At 35.7% G+C, this 19,544-nt stretch overlaps 2 protein-coding genes across 4 annotated transcripts; both read right to left on the reverse strand.

The window, feature by feature from the left end:
* Window positions 1-1,390: 1,390 nt before the first annotated feature.
* LOC111386298 (ABSCISIC ACID-INSENSITIVE 5-like protein 2) lies at window positions 1,391-7,517 on the reverse strand. Of its 3 annotated transcripts, none has more exons than XM_023010760.1 (6): window positions 7,364-7,517; window positions 6,122-6,584; window positions 5,001-5,806; window positions 4,848-4,919; window positions 4,420-4,590; window positions 1,547-1,628 (listed from the first exon to the last, which is right to left on the reverse strand). In XM_023010760.1, exons 3-5 carry the CDS (start codon window positions 5,748-5,750, stop codon window positions 4,423-4,425), a joined length of 990 nt encoding a protein of 329 aa, XP_022866528.1. In that variant the 5' UTR covers window positions 5,751-5,806; window positions 6,122-6,584; window positions 7,364-7,517; the 3' UTR covers window positions 1,547-1,628; window positions 4,420-4,422. The 3 variants fall into 3 exon arrangements, with proteins under 3 accessions (XP_022866530.1, XP_022866528.1, XP_022866529.1); XM_023010761.1 differs by having other exon boundaries at window positions 5,001-5,823; XM_023010762.1 differs by lacking the exon at window positions 4,420-4,590 and having other exon boundaries at window positions 1,391-1,628.
* A 5,504-nt stretch (window positions 7,518-13,021) lies between these two features.
* On the reverse strand, window positions 13,022-17,085 carry LOC111386291 (ABSCISIC ACID-INSENSITIVE 5-like protein 3). The gene is made up of 3 exons (XM_023010752.1): window positions 15,937-17,085; window positions 15,780-15,854; window positions 13,022-13,325 (listed from the first exon to the last, which is right to left on the reverse strand). The coding sequence occupies exons 1-3, from the start codon at window positions 16,681-16,683 to the stop codon at window positions 13,245-13,247; spliced, it is 903 nt and encodes a 300-aa protein (XP_022866520.1). The 5' UTR covers window positions 16,684-17,085; the 3' UTR covers window positions 13,022-13,244.
* Window positions 17,086-19,544: the final 2,459 nt, after the last annotated feature.

A 19,544-nucleotide genomic window follows, 5' to 3' on the forward strand; every position in this document is an offset into this window, starting at 1 on the left:
ATCAAGGAATGCAGTTATCAAGGCAGTTGTTAAAGTAACCTTATCACGTTCCACAACTCAAGGAATTCAATCGAAGGCAGTTGAACGATGAAAGATAATGGCAGCAGTTAAAAGGCGGTTTCATGACAAAATGGCCACTACAAAGGAAATGGGTAGTTATAGGACGATCAAGCAGTTTTCAGAGTAGTTAATCACAAAGAGATCGTCTATGAGGTATAAAAGGGAGAAAAGACGTAGAAGCAAAGGACCGAATCCAAAACTCTCGAACAGAGAATATGTAATTTTCATTTCTTTAGCTTTTAGACTTAAACACTTTCTGTAACTCGTGTGCTTGCGTCCCTTGGAGGCACGTTGTTTTTTTTTTCGTTTCCAATTGTAAAGTTCATCGCCAATAAAAGAACACCCCTTTTTGGGACTTTGTCTCAAGAGGTTTCGTCCCTTACACAATCGTCTGATCCCCTTTAATTGTTAGCGAGTTAACCCGCGCGAAACAGTCATACACTGGCTTCAGTACATCATCTTTGATCAGGCTTCGTGCTTGTTGCTTGAGACATTAGATTGTTCCGAACATTGCAATTTCATGTAAAAAATTTGTAGGAACATTTTCTTAAATTACATTAAATGCAGGTTAGCCAAGTCAAAGAATGTTTTTGCATCTGATGTCATAAGTTTTGTTCTGGGTAAAGTGTATTTACTATACTACTTTACTGATGTCTTGTTTGGGGTGTTCGATTGCAATTTTTTTTCATGGAAAATATTTTTCAACTTTAGAAAATATGTTTAATTTTCTTTGTTTTTAAGGAAAATATTTTATTTGGGTGGAGGTGTTTTTGTTTTCCTCAAAAGAAGGAAAACATTTTCTAAACATCTATATGAAATTGATATTCTCAGTGGAAAATCACTGCTGTTTTCTTCTTGTATGGTGCAAAATTTGAGAGTGTACAAGAATTTGCCTCATAAATTAGCCCGGGTCATTTCATGCCTCGCTGAAAGAATCAATGCAGCTGACTTCAAATTTATTGAAATAAAATTTAATTGTTGGCTTAAGCAATCCTACAAAATTTTGGTTTTAGTTAGGAAGACTTTTTAGATGATAATATATAGGAAGTTAACTGTATTACCTATAAAATAGGGTAGTTTCCACGTTATCTTAAGTTTGTTTCACTTGACTCAATCTCCTGGGAATTCTGGAAAGCTGTAACTTATAGTTGTTGTAACTGCAGCCTAATTTTTAGGTTCTTTAGTTTCTATATTTGCTTATTTAAAGGCACGGAGTCTATATTTTTTTAAGGAAATCTAACATAGAGCATTATTTTCTTTTATCTTGTTTCTCGACATAATATTTAGCCCGAACATAAATAATTATAGAAAATTATGCTCATAAATAAGTCTCATATATAATGAAAATCCAAGACATGTAACCAAACCAGTCAAAAGAACTCCAAGTTCAAAACTTTAAAATGTGCATATAGGAAACAATTTCACAGGGAAAGAAAGCCAAGGGAATTCGTAGATAGATAGGCAACAGGAAGATGAAATCCTAATCCTCATACAGGGGCTGATCTGGTTCTGCACAGTTGATACCTCGGCTCCGTCAGTGGTTCTTTAGGCAATTTCAGCTCCACCTCCTGCAACTTCTTACAATGATTTATGAAAATGCAAATGGAGTACTTAAAAAATACACGAGAGTGGATGAAGTAATGTTGTGTTGAACGTATTTGTAAGCCTCAAGTGGTTGAATATCAGATAAAAACAACTCAACAATGTAGAGCAACAAATCTTTCCTCTCAAAATTGTAGTTGAAATGTTAAAATTCTAGGAATAGTTGTAAATAATTATATTAGTGGAAGCTGCTAACACGATGTTTTACTTATCAAAAAGCTTTTAACACATCACACACTTATCGAGATACAAAGCATATATAATCCAAGCTTATCTAAAATCAAATAAAATCTGAAAAACTAAAATAATATTCTATTTTCCTAAAATACATTTTTATGTTTCCATCATAGAGACAGTGACGGAAATTCAGATTCCAAGACCATGTCTGTTGATTACACTTGAAAACTGAGGCAGCTGCAGATCTAATCGAGAAGTTTCGTAGGAATGCTACAAGATTAATAATCTCTTATCATCACTATCACTAAATTCACGTTTCCATCTATCCTAGACAAAATAATTTGAGTTCAAATTTTGTCACACAACATTATTACTTTTCTACGCAACCTTTTATCTGATATCAACTCATTAACCTACAAAATTGATTCACCAGTCGACACTATTTCATTTTCCTCCTTTTTTTTTAGTGAATGTGTTGAGGTGCACTAGCCACCACTTAGTTTTGCTAGGAGAATACTTAAAAGCTAATTAAGAAATGAAAGGACTGAGTGCTGCTCATAATGCTGACAACTAAAGAGGAGTATCTATGTTTCTTGAGAAAAGGCAGTAAATTTTGTTCCAATCTAAAATGAAATGCAACCTTGTAGTATAATGGTGCCTCTTTGATATGGAAGACCATCAGATGTCATGTTGTGAATTTTTTTTTCTTGTAGTTCTTATATCTGTCTTTTCAGTAAAATAAAAATGTTATGCAGTTAAATACCACTCCATATTTGCACCATTGATCCGAATTCCAAATACCAAAAATCTCAATCATTTTGCTTCTAGCTAAGGTATTCTTGGGCGATGTTTGGTAGTTTTCATTTCTAGGGATTTCAAAACTACACGTCTTGATGAATCAAATTTGGGTCTGCTTTGTTCCAGGGGAGAATCAATTTGAAAAAGAACCTGATAAGTTTCTCATTATTAGAAGGTTCCTTGGAAGATCCTTGTAGCTCTTAATTACAATTCCACCTCAATTTGAAATACATGGCCAAAAAACCCAGAATCCCAGCTCTTTGGGAAAACTTTGTATCAGTTACAATGTCACTTCAGAGTCTCAAATATAGAATAAAAGCAGACTAGGTTCATTTGCATCAGTTATCTCCCTAAAATTCATGCTCAGTTCTCTTATGGCATCTTGGGCATGAAGGATTGTATAGTAATGGATAGTATTAAGGAAAAAGAAGCTAGAATGTTGTTCATAATGCTGTCTAGTTTTGTTCAAAACATGCACTTAGTGTATCACGATTAATGATTACAATTGAAAAATGTTAACTAAAATGAACCAAAATCCAGTGAAAGGGGAAAGAAACTGAGATAACTCATGTTGAGTAGAATGACAAGAGAGTATCAAAATATAGAATGTTTTGCTGGTACACTTTTCTAAATCCTGCAATTGATCCATATACATAAAGGTTGAACCACGAAAAGTGTACTCTAAACCTCAGCCTGTTTAGATCGTGGAACTTAGCATTGAGGGAAATGGGATGCTCTGGAAATAATCTTCTCCATTATCAACTCTAGTGGAAGGCAAGAAGAAAGCAAAAACATGAACAGACAAAAAAGGGACGAGATTTATGATATACACATAAATTACATTTCTAGTTCTCAAGTTTTTTATTGTGCATGCAAAATGTTTTTCTAGAATTTAGTTTTGAATAATTTCAGCATCTCTTGTTTTCTGAATACTTCTCTCCCAATAAATTTCACACAAATGGAAACTTAAATTGCAAGTTTTATTAATAATTTGGTAATTATTACGAAACAAAGTTATCTTATAGGTCGTGCCAGTCAAACCATATTGTAAATTGAGTGTTGTATAATATAGGTCTAGTGAAAGGATCATTTGGTAAGAGGAGCTTGAGTGAATTTGAGCTAGAGTGAATTTGGGTGAGATATAGGAAAATTAAACTTTTTGGGGGTACCTGGAGTACCATAAGGCTGGTCTAAGACATAGGTACCTAGTATTTGGCGAATTTTGGTAGCCATTTTTTTTCAAAATGCATTTTTCTCTCTTCTTTTCGACCACACATTCTTTATTAAAATAATATTACATGTAAATAAAAAACTTTTCCTTATTTTTCAACCACACATTTCACATCAATTTACTATTCTAAAATGCAGTTTTACATAAAAATTATCAAATACCCCCTTAGTATTTGTCGTTTACAAAGTTTTTTAATTAAAAGTTCAAGCTGGAAACGTTAGGTAGCCTTGATGACGAATCAGTCCGGAAACTCTAAAATGATTGGTACACTAGGTAGACGGTTAGAGTAATTTGTCATGTTCAATGATTTTGAACATGTTCCTGATATGACCATCAATGCCACTGAAACAAGTGGGTGAGGCCAGTTTGGCTATTGGCGAATAAAAAGGAATCTTCTCTAAAACAGATCAGTTTTGCAATTAAAGAAGTATTAAAAGATGGTAACCAAGAAGGAAACTTTTAAGATGGATTAATTGTTCAGAAATTGCCTTTGGGGTTGATGAATATTACTCAATACTTCACAGAAAGAAAGTGTACACTTAAATCTGTACCTTTCAAATGTATTGATCTAAGAAACTTGAAAAGGTGTCTGGTAGATAATAAATTTTGTCATTTGTGTGCTGAAGAGATTGAATTATATGAATGCACTTGACTTCTATGCAAGAACCTTTTGCACAACAAGGTTTTTCCAGAGGAATATGCACGACGTGAATATCCTTAGTCTGTTAGCAATGTAAAAAAATTATCGAATTTGTGTGAGCAATACCAATTATAGGCCACAAAATGAGAAACATAAAGCATAAGTTATAAAGGCATCAAAAAGTGATAGTGCATACTATTGATTTTTGATACCGAGACAGAATTGTTTTCTTGCTAGTATGCAGTTTGGACTTCATTAAAAAATGAAAAATGTGACTGAAATGCCAAAATATTAGTGAAGATCTATGAAAATGTTGAGCGTAGAAATGATAAAACCTACCTCCCTTTGCCTCAGCCTTCGATTTTCCTCCTCCAGACGTGAAACCTCATTCTCGAGCTCATGCTGGTAAGCCTGTCAATCAAGAAATCAATATCCAGTAGGCGACACAAAAAAGGGAGCATTTACGCATAAATTAAAAATATGAAAGCTTACTTTCTTTCTAGCTCGTGACCTCGCTGCTGATTCCCGGTTCTTGATCATCCTTTTTAGCCTTCTTTCACCAATCTTTTCAATCACACCGAGGGGAACCCTCCGTCGTCTACGACTTTGTGTCCCCAACATAGTGGCCATCAAATTCAATGGAGACATGACTAGTTCCATTTCAGAATAAACTGCATTCATCACCGGACTTCCGCCTGTAGGAATAGGCTGGCGATTCAGATGGCCGGGCATAAAAACAGGCTGCAAGCTTTGTTCCTGTTGTGCAGGATCAACAATATGATGTATGGAGCCTGGATTTATTTTCAGGGCAGATGACTCGGTGACCACCCCAGCCTTAATCAAGAAGTCCTCCAATGTCATATCCCCTAGACTGTCCTTCCTATCTAGACTACTCTGGCCCTGTTGGATTTCCTGCCAAAGCTCATCAACACTGTTGTTCAGATCACGGGTTAGCCCAAGGCTGAATTGTGGATTCAAAGAACTGTCCGGTTCAGGCCGATCAAAGGCTGGCTCATAATCAACAACCTGCATTGCTTGATTGTTAACCCCAAAAGTCCAGACATTCATGAGTAATTCATCAACATTCAAGCTACTTGGAGGCTCCCCTAAGTCCCACAGTTGGTTCTTAACTTCACCAAGATCTAAACCAGACAAGGATCCCCAACCGGCCATCAGATTAGAATTTGGGTGGGCACCACCAAATAGTTCAAAACTATTGATATCACCCCCCTGTAATCCCATTCTTTTGGTTTACATCCAACAGCCCTTCTCTATTTCGACAAACTTCAAATTACCATCTGCATAAAAATGAATCCTGAAACGCCCTTTAATCAAACATAGCAAATTAACTACAAAACACAAACGATTACACGAAACAATTGTAAAGAAAATAAGAAAAGAAAAGCACATCAAATTGAAGAAAACTTTGAAAACCAAAAGTAAATAAATTAAATTTGAAACATACATTCAATCTGTAAAGAAAATAAGAAAGGACAAGCCCATCGAATTGAAGAACATATCAAACACAATTAATCAAGAAAAACATGCAAAAAAAAAAAAAAACCCCAAGAAAATGCATGAACAATAGAGTAATGGTGGAGAAACAGACTTACAAGAAGAATAAGAAGAATCCAAGAAAAAGAGAGACTTATAAGAGTGCGATTTTTGTCTGCATGCAACAACCATTGTTGAATCCCAGAAAAAGAGACTTGACTTATAGGAGTGAGAATTTAGTCTGCATGAGCAACTACTGGGGTCCAGCATTTGCTAAATGAGAACAAAAAAACCCCCTGCAAAAGAAATAAATACCATGGGAAAGAGAGAAAAATCTATTCTCCCCTAATGAGTTACATAGATGTCATAAAGATGTTCAAGTCGCCTGGGATGTGCTCATAACACTGTTCGAGTTTGATCAGACCCACGTTGAGCTTTTGACAGACGAACCAGGCAGCTCAGTGATGCCTACTGGTGCCAACATCAAGAAGGCATTGGATTAACTGGTTGAACATTCAAAATCCCGTGAAATCCTATTGTTAACTATTAGAGGCCATGGAACATTGACTAATTTGTGAAATCCTGCGAAAAGAGAAGAAACCATTATTTCTTGTGATTTCAATATCATAACTAGTAAGTTTACATTCATTCATGATCAAAAAACCATGACAGTGTTGAAGTTGATTTTTTCCGGTAAGTTACAAGGACCCTAATCACATTCCATATTGGTTCAGATTGACTTGTGGGCTTCTAACTAATTAGACACTTTCTCCTTGCAAGTTCGATTTTAAAAGTGATTCTAGTCACTGTGATGATAACAAATGGTATTAAAGAGTGCACCCTTTTGGGGATGGCTCTTCTTGTTAAGTTCAAATATGAAACTAACAAAACAGATAACTGCCTATTCCTCCAAAAAAATCATCAATTGAAAGGCAGTCAATCCTCTCGTTCCTTATCAACCTATTTGATATGTAGTATTGGATAAGAATGACTTATAATGGACAATAGTTTTTTAGCCTGTATTTATTTATTTATTTTTATTTTTTTACAGTCTAACTTATTATAAAAGCTATAAATAAAATTAATACAATGTTGGTGAATATTTCTTTCAAAATTTTAACTCTTGTTAAGAGTTCATGTTGTAGGTGTGGACTTTAGGCATCTAGAAACTGCTTGCCAAAAAGTTCAAGTTTCACAATCCTCCATAATTCCTGCCCCAACAGGCCTGGAAAAAAATAATAATAATAATAATAATAAAAAAAAGAGCAAGTCAGGTCTTCCGGAATCCCTAACACTGAATCCAATATTCGAGTTCTGCACTAGCCTAAACTCGTACCATTTCAATCAATACTACAACATACCTCATCCTTGACAAACATTAAAACATCAGATATTGGCACAGACATGAAACTTCAACAGATGTGCAAATGAAGGAGAATAGAGGAAAAGCTTGTGGAGCATCTAGCAATGCAGCGCCAACTAGGGACAGATCAATCCAAGATCGGCCATAAAATTTCAAATAGGCTACTACATGGAAAAAAAAAAAAAAAATTTACGCATAAAAAACTGATTTTTTATCAAAAAAAAATAAAAAATACCTTTAAAAAAAATTTGTTGGGCCTGGTTGGGGGGGGGGGGGGGGGTAATTGTGGCGGGGGGGGGGGGGGGGGGGGGGGATTACAGCCCTGCGCTGCCCTCCCACCAAAATCCGTCCCTGGCGCCAACGGTATTGAACGAAAATTCAGGTCCTTTGAGAAATAAAGAGGTTGTGATTATAGATAGAAAGATTTGGAGGATGAAGAGTTTCATGCAGCATCCTTTTCTATTCAGCAATGATTACAATTCCAACGCAATTTTCTTGTGCTATCAAAATACTTGAAGAAATTATGAGGGTGTTTGAGTTACGTTATTTTGGTAATAATATATTCTTAAATAGTATATTGATGAAAAATGTGTGATTAAAAAATAAAGAAAATTTTTTGATTTACGTATAATATTATTTTATTAAAAAATGTGTGATTGAAATGATGTTAAATACTGTTTAAGAATACATTTTTTTGAAATAATATGACTCAAACATGCCCTATATATAGTCATATTTATAATGGTCTTTATTATAATAAAAAGATAAATAAATAGGTAAATGACTTTGAATTTTAACACGAAACCCAAAAAGAACAGACTGAGGCTGAAGGTAAGCTTTTAGGCCTCTTCATTTTCTTGTAAAGGGCACTGTGAACTTTAATTAAAGAATTAAGTTAAATGACCACATTTGTTGACACAAACGTTGACACACCTTTAACAGTTGAGGTGTGGGTCCCGCGCCAATAAAATAATGCCAACCTCCTCATGTGAGTGTGTTGTGTCAACTGATGTGTCAACAAATGTGGCTATGGAGCACGACCCCTAATTGAATTCTATATTGTCAATACGAAGGGCAGCAGTTCTACACGTGATTTTAGTACATCAATCCAATCATAGTATTTCTATGAAAATGATTCTCAATAGAAAGCAGTTCTACACGTGATTTTAGTACATCAATCCAATCATAGCATTTCTATGAAAATGATTCTCAATAGAAATCAACGTTATTTATGCTCTTGTCTGCCCACAATTGATAAAGTCTGTAATGTTTTTAAGAATATCCATCGTGAGCTTTAAAACCTTGAGCATTTTAAACAAATTTCACACTCAACAATTTATTTATTTATTTATTTATTTATTTTGATTTGACAAATGACTTGATATAGTAAAAAAGAAATCTTTTTCATAACTTCACTTTCACAAACTTTTTTTGATTGAAATAAAAGTTCGATCTCTTTTCTTAAGACAAAGTAAGCATCACTCATTTGCAGCTCTTCAACAATATGTTTTCACAATGTTGCATTTTTTATATTCAATAAATCCCGGACTATGATGTTAACATGGATTAATATTATTTCATAAGCATAGGCCGATGAACGAAATAAGTACAACAACTAAGTTCATCAGCTACACCCGACCCAATTGTATTCCCTTATGGATGACTTGAATCTTGGTCCGTTTACCCCTTTAATGGTCCAACTTAAAGCCTAACTCTAGAGTATATATATGGTTATAAATCTAGCCACTTTCTTATGATGTATTGTGTGACTTTGAGAGAAGAAAAAGAGAATCCCGGTTGTCCCCTTTTGTGTGAGGAAAAAGGTCTCTAGAAGTGTCCAGAACGCTTGTATAACGTGTGCAATTGGTGATTCCTTCATAGTATACTTTTGTAGTGTCTTCTTCCAACCTTTGTGGCCACAAATCATCATCTTTTCTTGTCCTACGTGGGTAAGATTGAATAGCAATCGATGTGAATCAATTAGTTGTGGTTTGGAGCCGATTGGATTGGTTGTTGATTGAGAAAGGTGCATTGGACTAAGCCCGAAAATCACCAATTTGAAGATCTTTCAAGACAACTACCACAAGAATTGGTATCAGAGCTTCAAGGTGGTGATTTTGGCTCTTGAAATATAACAAAAATCGTCCAAAAATCGGCAAAAATGAACCAGAAATCAGATCGAAAAAACTGTCAAAATTAGTCTTCGTTTTTAGCATTTTCTGAACAATACAGAAGGAGTTTTGGGAAACGGAGACCACTGGCGTGATGTGTAGGTAGAGGCAAACCTGCAGGGCGGCGCGTGTCATTTGACGGTGGCGCGTGAGGCTTATGCGCAGAGGGAAGGATCCGCGCGTGAGGGTACTTGAATTGGAATTTCGAGGAGGTCCCTTCAGGCAGTTTGTTCCTAACATTATTTCTAACATTTTTTGTGTTGAAAGTTTTTTGTTTTAGGGCCTACAAAAGGATCTAGACAAAGTTGTTCTTCGGGCATTCGGGACTCGATTGTGATTTTTTGGTTGTTGCAGTTTCCAGAAACTTTAGGACGAATAGTGGTGGTCTTAAAATGATACATTTGCAATTCTCGTAATTTACGGACTCAAATAGGTCCACTTTGATATATTGGCTTAACTCAATTTAAATTTCAGCATTAGCAGATCATCGTGTGGGGTGATCGTTAGGATTGTGGGTGGTCATTGCTTGGCAACCATTGCTTGTGCTAAAAAATTTAGGAATTATTTGCCCTATTTTTGAAGAGTTGAATTTTGATTGCAAGTTGGTAGTTGATTTTGTGCTTATCTGTCATATAGTCGCTGTGTGAGACTTGTTGCGTGAAAATTTGAAATTTTTGTTTATATACCTTCGTGTTTGCATTAATTATCCAATTAGAACACCTGGACTTGACCCGTTTGAACATTCTCTTGATTTAAGATCGTGAATCTTACAAAATCCTGAGAATCTAGAACGATGTATATTGCAACTTTAAGATTGCTTTGTGTGACCTATTTGTGACTTGGTTGTTCTGTTTTTTATTTTCTCCTTAAAAACGTCTTCACACTTTGAAGTTGGAATTTTCAATGGGAAAAGGGATTTTTCAATTTGGTAAGAAAAGATGAAGGGTATTTTGGTCCAACAAAATGTTTCAAAGGCCATAGATGGTAAATTTCCAGCAAATTTAACAGAAGTACAAAAAGAAGAGTATGATAAAGTTGCATGCACTTCAATTATTTTACACCTGTCTAATACTGTTTTGAGAAAAGTAGGAAAACTGGATCCTACAAAACAACTTTGGAAAAAATTGGAGGACTTATATTTGCTTAAATCAACTCCTAATAAATTGTACTTACTTAAATGATTTTTCAGTTTCAAAATGGATCCTTCAAAAGATCTTGATGACAATCTGGATGTCTTTAACAAGTTAGTTCAAGACATCGTTAATTGTGATGAAAAGGTATCTGAAACGTATAAGACTATTATCCTACTTAATTCCATGCCTGATTCATATAGAGAAGTTAAGAATGCAATTAAGTACGGTAGGGATACCTTAACACCCGAGATTGTTATGGACTCACTTAGGAGTAATGAGATGGAGATTAAGACTGAAAAAGAGGATAGTATGAGTGGCGAGTTACATATGATGAGGAGTAAGATAAAGTTTAAGCAAATGAATTTGGGCAAAACTCAAGACGGTAATGATTCGAGTAGTGACTTGAGTGATGAGGGTAATAAGAAGAAGGGTAAGGGAGGAGATAAGTCTAGTGGTAGAAGGTGTTACAGTTGTGGTAAGTCTGGACACTTTATTAGGGACTGTCCCAAGAAAAAAGATAAGCTGAAGGGTAAGATGAGATGTGAGACGAATTTGGTTGAAGGGTCAAGTTATGACCTCAGTGAGGTTTATTAAGTGTAAACCTAATCACTGCATATGCATTTGTGTGTGATCCTTTTCTGCATGTGTGTGATTGTTTAAATTTTGCTGCATGATTATCTGCTACATCTCAATGTATTTGATATGTGCATTTGCATGAATTTGAGACATTAGGATTACCTGGTGTAATTGTTTGCATGCATAGTGAGTTAGGATGCATTAGCAGTGTATTGTGTGTCTTTTGGTGAGGTGGAGTATAGATGCCTAAGGGTACATGGTGGTTTGTACCGGGGATGTGGAGATGTGATCAAATGTCTAAAATCCTTTATCTGGAAAGAGACCCTGATCAGGTGGAGTATGAGAGAGGCACTTTTATCACTTCTGTTAGGTGGAGACCCATTATCCACGTAGGTTGGGAGAAGTGATGTGGAGATAGAGGATTATCCCGTGGACTTAGGATCTATTGTGACTTGTCAGTTAGACATGAGTTGAGTGATCTGTCTAGTGAGCTTGGTGGACGATGAGAGAAGATATGTGTTCTCGAGGTGTGAGTAACACGGAATGAGATATGATAAGTGTGGTGATATCTTTTCTTAGGGTCATTTATGCATGTGTTGCATATGTGGTTAATCGTGGTTTGATTGACTTGGTGTTAATCTATGGTTCTATGTGAACATGTTTCTGAAAAGATTTGTATGTGTTATCCTATAGTATATCGTCATCGCACGTATATTTGCTCTTGATTGTTTACTGTTAAATATTTGCTTCTACTTGAGTGTTTTTGACCTTGGCCCCAGTGAGTACATGAAACAGGTATGGTATATGTTTCATGTTGGAAACACGAGGTAAGGTCTGTGATATAATTTTATTGGTTACCTTGATTATGCAAGTGCTAACTGTGTGTTTTGATTACTTGCAGATTTATTGGGTATCAAGGTAGAGATTTGTTGGGTTTTTGATATCCAATAAATCTCGGGCTATGATGTTAACGTGAGCTAATATTATTTGCTAATATTATTTCATAGGCATAGACCGATGAATGAAATAAGTTCAATAACCAAGTCCATAAGCTACACCCGTCCCAATTATATTCCCTTATAGATGGTTTGAATCTTGGCCCGTTTAAATGGTCCAACTTAAGGCCTAACTTTAGAGTATATATATGACTATAACCTAGCCACTTTTTTATGATGTATTGTGTGATTTTGAGAGAATAAAAAGAGAATCCCGGCTGCCCCCTTTTGTGTGAGAAAAAAGGTCTCTAGAAGTGTCTAGAATGCTTGTATAACGTGTGCAATTGGTGGTTCCTTCATAGTATACTTTTGTGATGTCTTCTCTTAAACTTTGTAGCCACAAATCATCATCTTTTTTGTCCTACGTGGGTAAGATTGAATAGCAACCGAGGTGAATCAATTGGTTGTGGTTTGGAGCCGATTGGACTGATTGTTGATTGAGAAAAGTGCGTTGGACTGAGCCCAAAAATCACCGATTTGAAAATCTTTTAAGAGAGCTTTCTCAACACACAATATAACAATCAATTTGGCAATAGTATAATAATGAATCGAGACCTACATTATACTCTATTTCACAAAGTGGGACTCAAAAGTATGCAATGAAGGACTTGAACACACAAACATGAATAATTAAATGCGTAACAAATGCAACTGGATAAATGAAAATTCTGCAGAATGGGTGTAAATAAATAATTTTTGAAAACGGTGTTCTCAAAGGACATGCCTGTTATGAAAGAACGTGTCTCAAATTTCAAACAAAATAAAAAGTTACAGAAAATTATGTGCTAAAATAAGTCTCATTGATTATAACAATCCAGGATTAACATTACCAAATTGGTCCTAAAACTCCACGTTGAGACCATAATATGTACATATGAGAAAATATTTACTGCAGAACGCAGCCAATGGACTTTAGAGTGAGTATTCTATACGGAAAAGTGTAGGAAACTAGCACTAACTAATGAAATGTAGACTGAAATACAAGTTGTCAATCTTCATCATTCTCATATAGGGGATGAGCTGGTTCTGCGAAGTTGATACGTCGGCTCTGTTGCTGGTTTGCTAGGCAACAGCTTCTCCGCCTCCTGCAAGTTTTTACGTTGATAACTAAAATTCCGAATTGAGTTTTTAAATATGGAAGAATGGACAAATGCATAAAATCAGGTATTCAATGAGACAGGTGACTCTTTTATCCAGATAATATAAAGACAGGCTTCCCTAAAAATTGATAAATGATTCAGATAAGAATAAAAACAACTCCGTTTTGGTCTTACTCATGTTCCCAAGCATTCCTAGTCTTATGATCACTAATTGCACATTAGAAATGTTGAAACGCTAGTATCGCTACTTCAGCGTGTGACATTTGGTATAGTCTATTACGCTCGAAGACTCAAGCGTGTGACATTTGGTTTAGTTTGTTACACTTGAAGACGTATTACTGGGAACTATGACCATCCATGTTTACAAGAAAAGCATCCTATGAAGTGCAAATGCAATTCAAACAAGGAGGGGGAGGGGGGATAAAAAAGGTTTAGAATACGCTTGATAGATAAAAAAGGTTTTATACAGAAGGAACGATAATAAAATGAGAGAAAACGCACATGAATTTCAGCTCTCTATTATTTCGTAAAAGTTATAGACAATGGCAGAAATTTGGTTACAAGACCACATCTGTTTATAACACTCGAAGACTTGAGGCTACATATCTGATATAAAAGTTTAATAAAGAGTGCTTCAAGCATATTGATTTCTTATTCGCAGTTTGCAAAAATTCTAGGCAAATAAATTAAAAGCACATTTTGATACACAACATTATTACTTTACAAGCAACATTTTTCCAATATATAATCATTAACCAACAAATTGATTACACCGGTTAATGCTATTTCGAAGACTTGAGGCTACATATCTGATATAAAAGTTTAATAAAGAGTGCTTCAAGCATATTGATTTCTTATTATACTCATTCGCAGTTTGCAAAAATTCTAGGCAAATAAATTAAAAGCACATTTTTATACACAACATTATTACTTTACAAGCAACATTTTTCCAATATATAATCATTAACCAACAAATTGATTACACCGGTTAATGCTATTTTTTTATTTTCCTTTTCTTTGTGTTTTTTCTTTTGGTGTTGCCCCGAATAAAAAGACTCAAAGCTAAAGAGAAGAGAAACTGAATTTTTTTGGAAAAAGGCAGTAAATTTAATTTGATCTTAAAAAATGACACCATGAAATGGTAGGGTTCCTCTTCATGTTTAGAAAAATTTTCATGTAATTCTTGTAATCTCTATCTTTTGAGTGTATCGAAATTATTATTCTGTTAATACCACTCTATTTTGATACACTGCCAACCAGCTACATGGCTAGAACCCCGACCATTGCGTTCATTCTGAACCTTTCACGTATCACATTACTATGTTATGCTTAGTTCTTTATATATATATATATATATATGGAAGGCAAGAAATAAGCCAAAACATGAAGGAAAATGAGGGGAAAGTAGGAAGGCAAGAAGTAAGCCAAAACATGAGGGAAAATGAGGGAAAAACTTTATCATATGGACCTAACATTTCTATTTCATAACGTTTCAATTAAAATTTAGTTTTGAATAATATCAGCATTACTTGCTTTTCTCCCAATTAGTTGCACTCAAATGGAAACATACCAGGATAAATTGCAAGATTTATTAATTATTAGATAATTAACACCAAAAAAAGAAAAAAGAAGAAGGTCTATTTACAGTTTCTACCAGTCACACCATATTTTTAGTGAAACCAACATACTCTAGGACTTTGGATTAAGTTTGTGTGAGTCTGTGAGATACGGGACTGAACTAACTTTTCAGGGTGCCTAGCATCCCAGAAGGCTGATGTAAAATGAAAATTTATGTAGCCAAATATTTGGTGAAATATTTGTTGTTTACCAAAGGTTATTCACAAAACTCCAAGCTGGAAACATTAGGTGTCGTTAGGTGGTTTCAAAGGCATACCTGTCAAAGGAAAGTTATGATGTTTGGTATACAAGGTAGACAAGTAGATTCATGTATCGAGCTCGATAATTTTGAAAATTTTCCCATTATGACCATCATCAGAGGATACTGAAACAAGTGATTGATATTAGTTTTGAAATTTGGAGAATAGAAAGTAATCTTTTGAACTGATTGATTCTATAATTGAAACTAGGATAAAAAGATGGTAACCGAGTGAGCTAAATTTATAACCATTCCCCCTTGGAAGCGGATACTTCTTTTCGTTTCTTATTATGCCATAAATTTTCTGCTTCATTTATTAGTTCTATGATTTGTTTATGCTTTCGTATTCTAAGTTGATTGAGTAAATGTAAGCACTACCAAGAAAGCCGCAAAAAGCAACATAAAGCAGAAGCTATTAAGAAACGTAGAACGAAAAAATGTACAATACTAATAGAATTGCTTTAGTTGATAGTATGCAGTTTGGGACATCATTAAAAGTGCAAAATGCTAAAACAATTATGGAAATACATGAAATCTTGATCATAGAGATAAATAAGTCCTACCTTCATGCGCTTAAGCTTTTCAGTTTCCAACTTCAGACGCGAAAGCTTGCTCTCCAGCTCTTGCAGGTAGTTGGCCTGCCGATCAACAAAGCAATATCCAATCGTATGGTAGAATTAAAGAAAATAATAGGCATAAATTAAACGGACGAAATCTTACCTCCTTCCTTGCTCGTGATCTTGCTTCCTTAATCACGGTCATCCTCTGCTGCCTCCTTGCTCGCGCCCTTGCGGAAGATTCCTGGTTCTGTGTGTCCGATGCACTTCCCATCAAAAAGGAAGCCATCATTGTATCTATCATCCTATTTTCAGCACCAGGAACAGGCTGTTGAACCGGATGGCCAGGCATAAAAACCGGCAGCATGTCTTGTTGCTGTTGTGGAATGGTTGGAATTTGATATTGCATCCACTGATTTTGCCGCGGAAATGCCATATGACCGACCCCTCGTAAAGTCGAGCTCGAACTTATCATCTTCCCAAGAGTGAATGTCCAATCCTCATCAAAAGTTTTCTTCTCAGCCTCAGCAGCTCTCACATTCTCAGGAAGTTCATCAAGATTTTTGGGTTTACCTAAATCACCCAAGTAGTTCTTTACCACATCATACAAGTCTCCCTCCGCACGACTCGATTCCGGATTCAAAGAAGTGTCCAATGCGGGTTGATTTACAGTGGACTCATTATCAACAACCCCCCTTGGTTGATTATCAGCCTCAGCAGCAATCACATTCTCAGCAAGTTCATCAAGAATAGTGCTGCTACTCTCGGATTTTCCTAAATCACCCAAATGTACCACATCAAACAAGTATCCCTGCCCGAATATCTGGTTATATTTGGGGACCCGATTGTGAGTTTCGTCTTCACCAGAGCTATTACTACCCTCGGATTCCATTCTTTGAGTAACCAACATACAAACTTCAATTAACTTTTTCCAAGAATTTTATCCCAAAATCCCTTTAATCAAAGAACAAACAAATAACCTTCTAAACTCAAAAGATGGAAAGAAAAAAACACATTCAACTTCATGCTTTAAAGGAAATATAAAAAACAAAACCCATCAAATTCAAGAACACGTGAATCACTACTAATCAAGAAAACGTGCAAATTGAAACCAGATTAAACCCAAGAAACTGCATGGAGGAACTCAGAAATGGAAAAAGAAGAGGAGAAGCAAATTAACTTGAAGAATTAGAAGAATCTTATAGAGAGAGAGACTTCTTAGAGTGACATTTTAGTCTCCATGCAGACTGCACCCAGTGTGTGTATATATATTTCGTCAACCTGATTTTTAATTGCTTTTCATCGGTGAATATTTCATGAATGAAATGACTTCATGTAACTAATTTAAATTGTTGAAAACTAACTGTGCTTTCCCACCATTGAAAACAGAATAAGAGCATATTTTTGAGTGTGGTAAACTTCTTTCAAATGAAAAGGGTAAGGTTATGTTTTTATAATTTAAGTTTGGATAAATAAGTACTTATAAGTTGTAAGTAAATTTATTATTGGTAGATCACATTTCTTTTAAGCCAAAAGAGTACAGTAACTTACCAAAATACCAGGTAGATAAATACTTTTAATTGATGGTAATTTGTTATTTTATTACGGATAAATACATATGAACATAGGGGGTAACCCAATGTTGTCTCCCTTCTCACAATATATGGCGGGCCTAGCATGTATTTAAAAATGATAGCCCGTGATCTCCACCACTGTTGTGAGTAGTAGGTAAAAGATTCGGTAAAAAAAGTCGGTACATGTAACATTGTCCTTTTATTATTGAAGGGAAATTGGTCTTTTCCTTGATCAAGTATTTTTTGATGGGTAATTTTATTCATACCACAATTTTTATTTACATCCCATTTTAATTTCAATTAAGGTTCTTAATTTTTACTCATCATAGTACTTATGTTCCTAGGGATGTCAATTGGGCCGAGCCGGCTCGTGGCTCGCCCGCTCGGCTCGTGAAAAATGGGCTCGTGGGCGGCTCGGGCTCGTGATTTCACGAGCCCAAGCACGAGACGAGCGGGCCTCGCCCGTAGGCGAGCTGAGCCAGCTCGGCTCGTCGTGTAGACGAGCCGCTCGTGGGCGGCTCGTTTGGACGAGCCACGAGCCACGGGCTCGTGGCTCGTCAAAAGTTCACTGAACTTTTTTTCCCCCATTTTTTTACTATAAATACCCCCTTCCCCCAAAATTTTTTTTTCATATCAATCTCTTCCAAGATTACAACTCTCTCAAGTCTCAACTATCTTTTATTATATCAATTATCGAGTTTTTACTCTCTTGTGCTACAAAATATACAATATCAATTCAATTTTTCCAGTTTATTAGTTACAATTTCAATTCATCTAATTCTCAATTCTCCCAATCTCATTATATTTATATTCATCTAGTCAAAATTTCATCATAAACAATCACAGAAATGGATCAACGTTTATTTGTTGAGAGTTTGTTCGATACAGGATGTGAGCCATTGCCACATCATGGAGAATCGCCTAGTATGCCGCAAAGTCAATTTCCAAATGAATTTGTCGGTCTAAATGACGTACCGATACCTGAAGATGTTCACATTTACGGTCAGGGAAGCCACATTCCAATTGATTTGGATGATATTAATGTTCCCGAAACGGAACATGAAGATGAAGATCAGCAATTAAATATCCCAGATGCGAGGGGAAAGCGAAATGCCAAAAAACAAGCAAAATGTTGGGATCACTTTAAGTTGATTTCAACAGGAAAAGTCGTTGATGGCCTTGCAGAATCTAAAGCAGTATGTAAATACTGCCAACAAAGATTGGCATGACAAAAAGGAATTGGTACCACTCATCTCAACCGTCACTACAAATCATGTGCAGCCAGACATGGACTTCTTCCAGCTGGTCAAATACAATTACAATTTGGCAGTCCAGGCGTCGGTTCTACAACTTCACCCCTATCCACGTGGGTGTATTCGTAGGACGAGACTCGAACTGGAATGGTGAAATTTGTTGCCGCCACTGAGTTGCCTCCGGCTATTGCAGACAACCAACACTTTGTCTCGTTCGTGAAAGAATATTTACAATCGAGATACGTTGGGGTAAGTCGAAACACTCTTCGTGCCGATACAATAAATTATTTCAATAATTCAAAATAACAATTAATTATGGATTTGCAACAATATGGGGGTGTTATATCCTTAACTTCTGATATATGAGAAGGGATTAATAAAAGAGCATATATAGCTGCAACCGCACACTATATAGATGACACACCCCGCCCCGTATAACACCACGAGATCCGGACGTGGCATGCGCCGATGGTAGATACAACTAAAAGTCGGACCCACCATCAAGGCTACTATAAATACAATATATCGCTTTTTACACATTATTTTTCTAATAAAATTTCGGCATTATCTCCCCTGTAAACAGGACTAACCAACCTGTGATCAATTTCACACAAATCCCAAACTATAGCATAGCACAATAAAGATAAGCCGAAATCTCCACTTTTATCAAGAAATACAATGAAATATACATATGGATACATAATACATAGTGAGCCCCACAACTAACTACAAGTGATGCAAAATCACATTTAAACATGAACATGCGTCCCAAAACACTGACTACATGTTCTATGAAGTGAGTCATACTAACAAACTCTGTCGTGTGGCTCTAACTCCAAAATCAAGGCTCAACTCCAAAAGATGCCCAAATTCTCAACTGCTGCCTGATAAGGAAAAACGTGGAAAAATATATGAGTTGATAGCTCAGTGAGTGGAGAAGTTCA

Source organism: Olea europaea, unplaced genomic scaffold, assembly GCF_002742605.1.
Source record: "Olea europaea var. sylvestris unplaced genomic scaffold, O_europaea_v1 scaffold349, whole genome shotgun sequence".
Classification (NCBI taxonomy): domain Eukaryota; kingdom Viridiplantae; phylum Streptophyta; class Magnoliopsida; order Lamiales; family Oleaceae; genus Olea; species Olea europaea.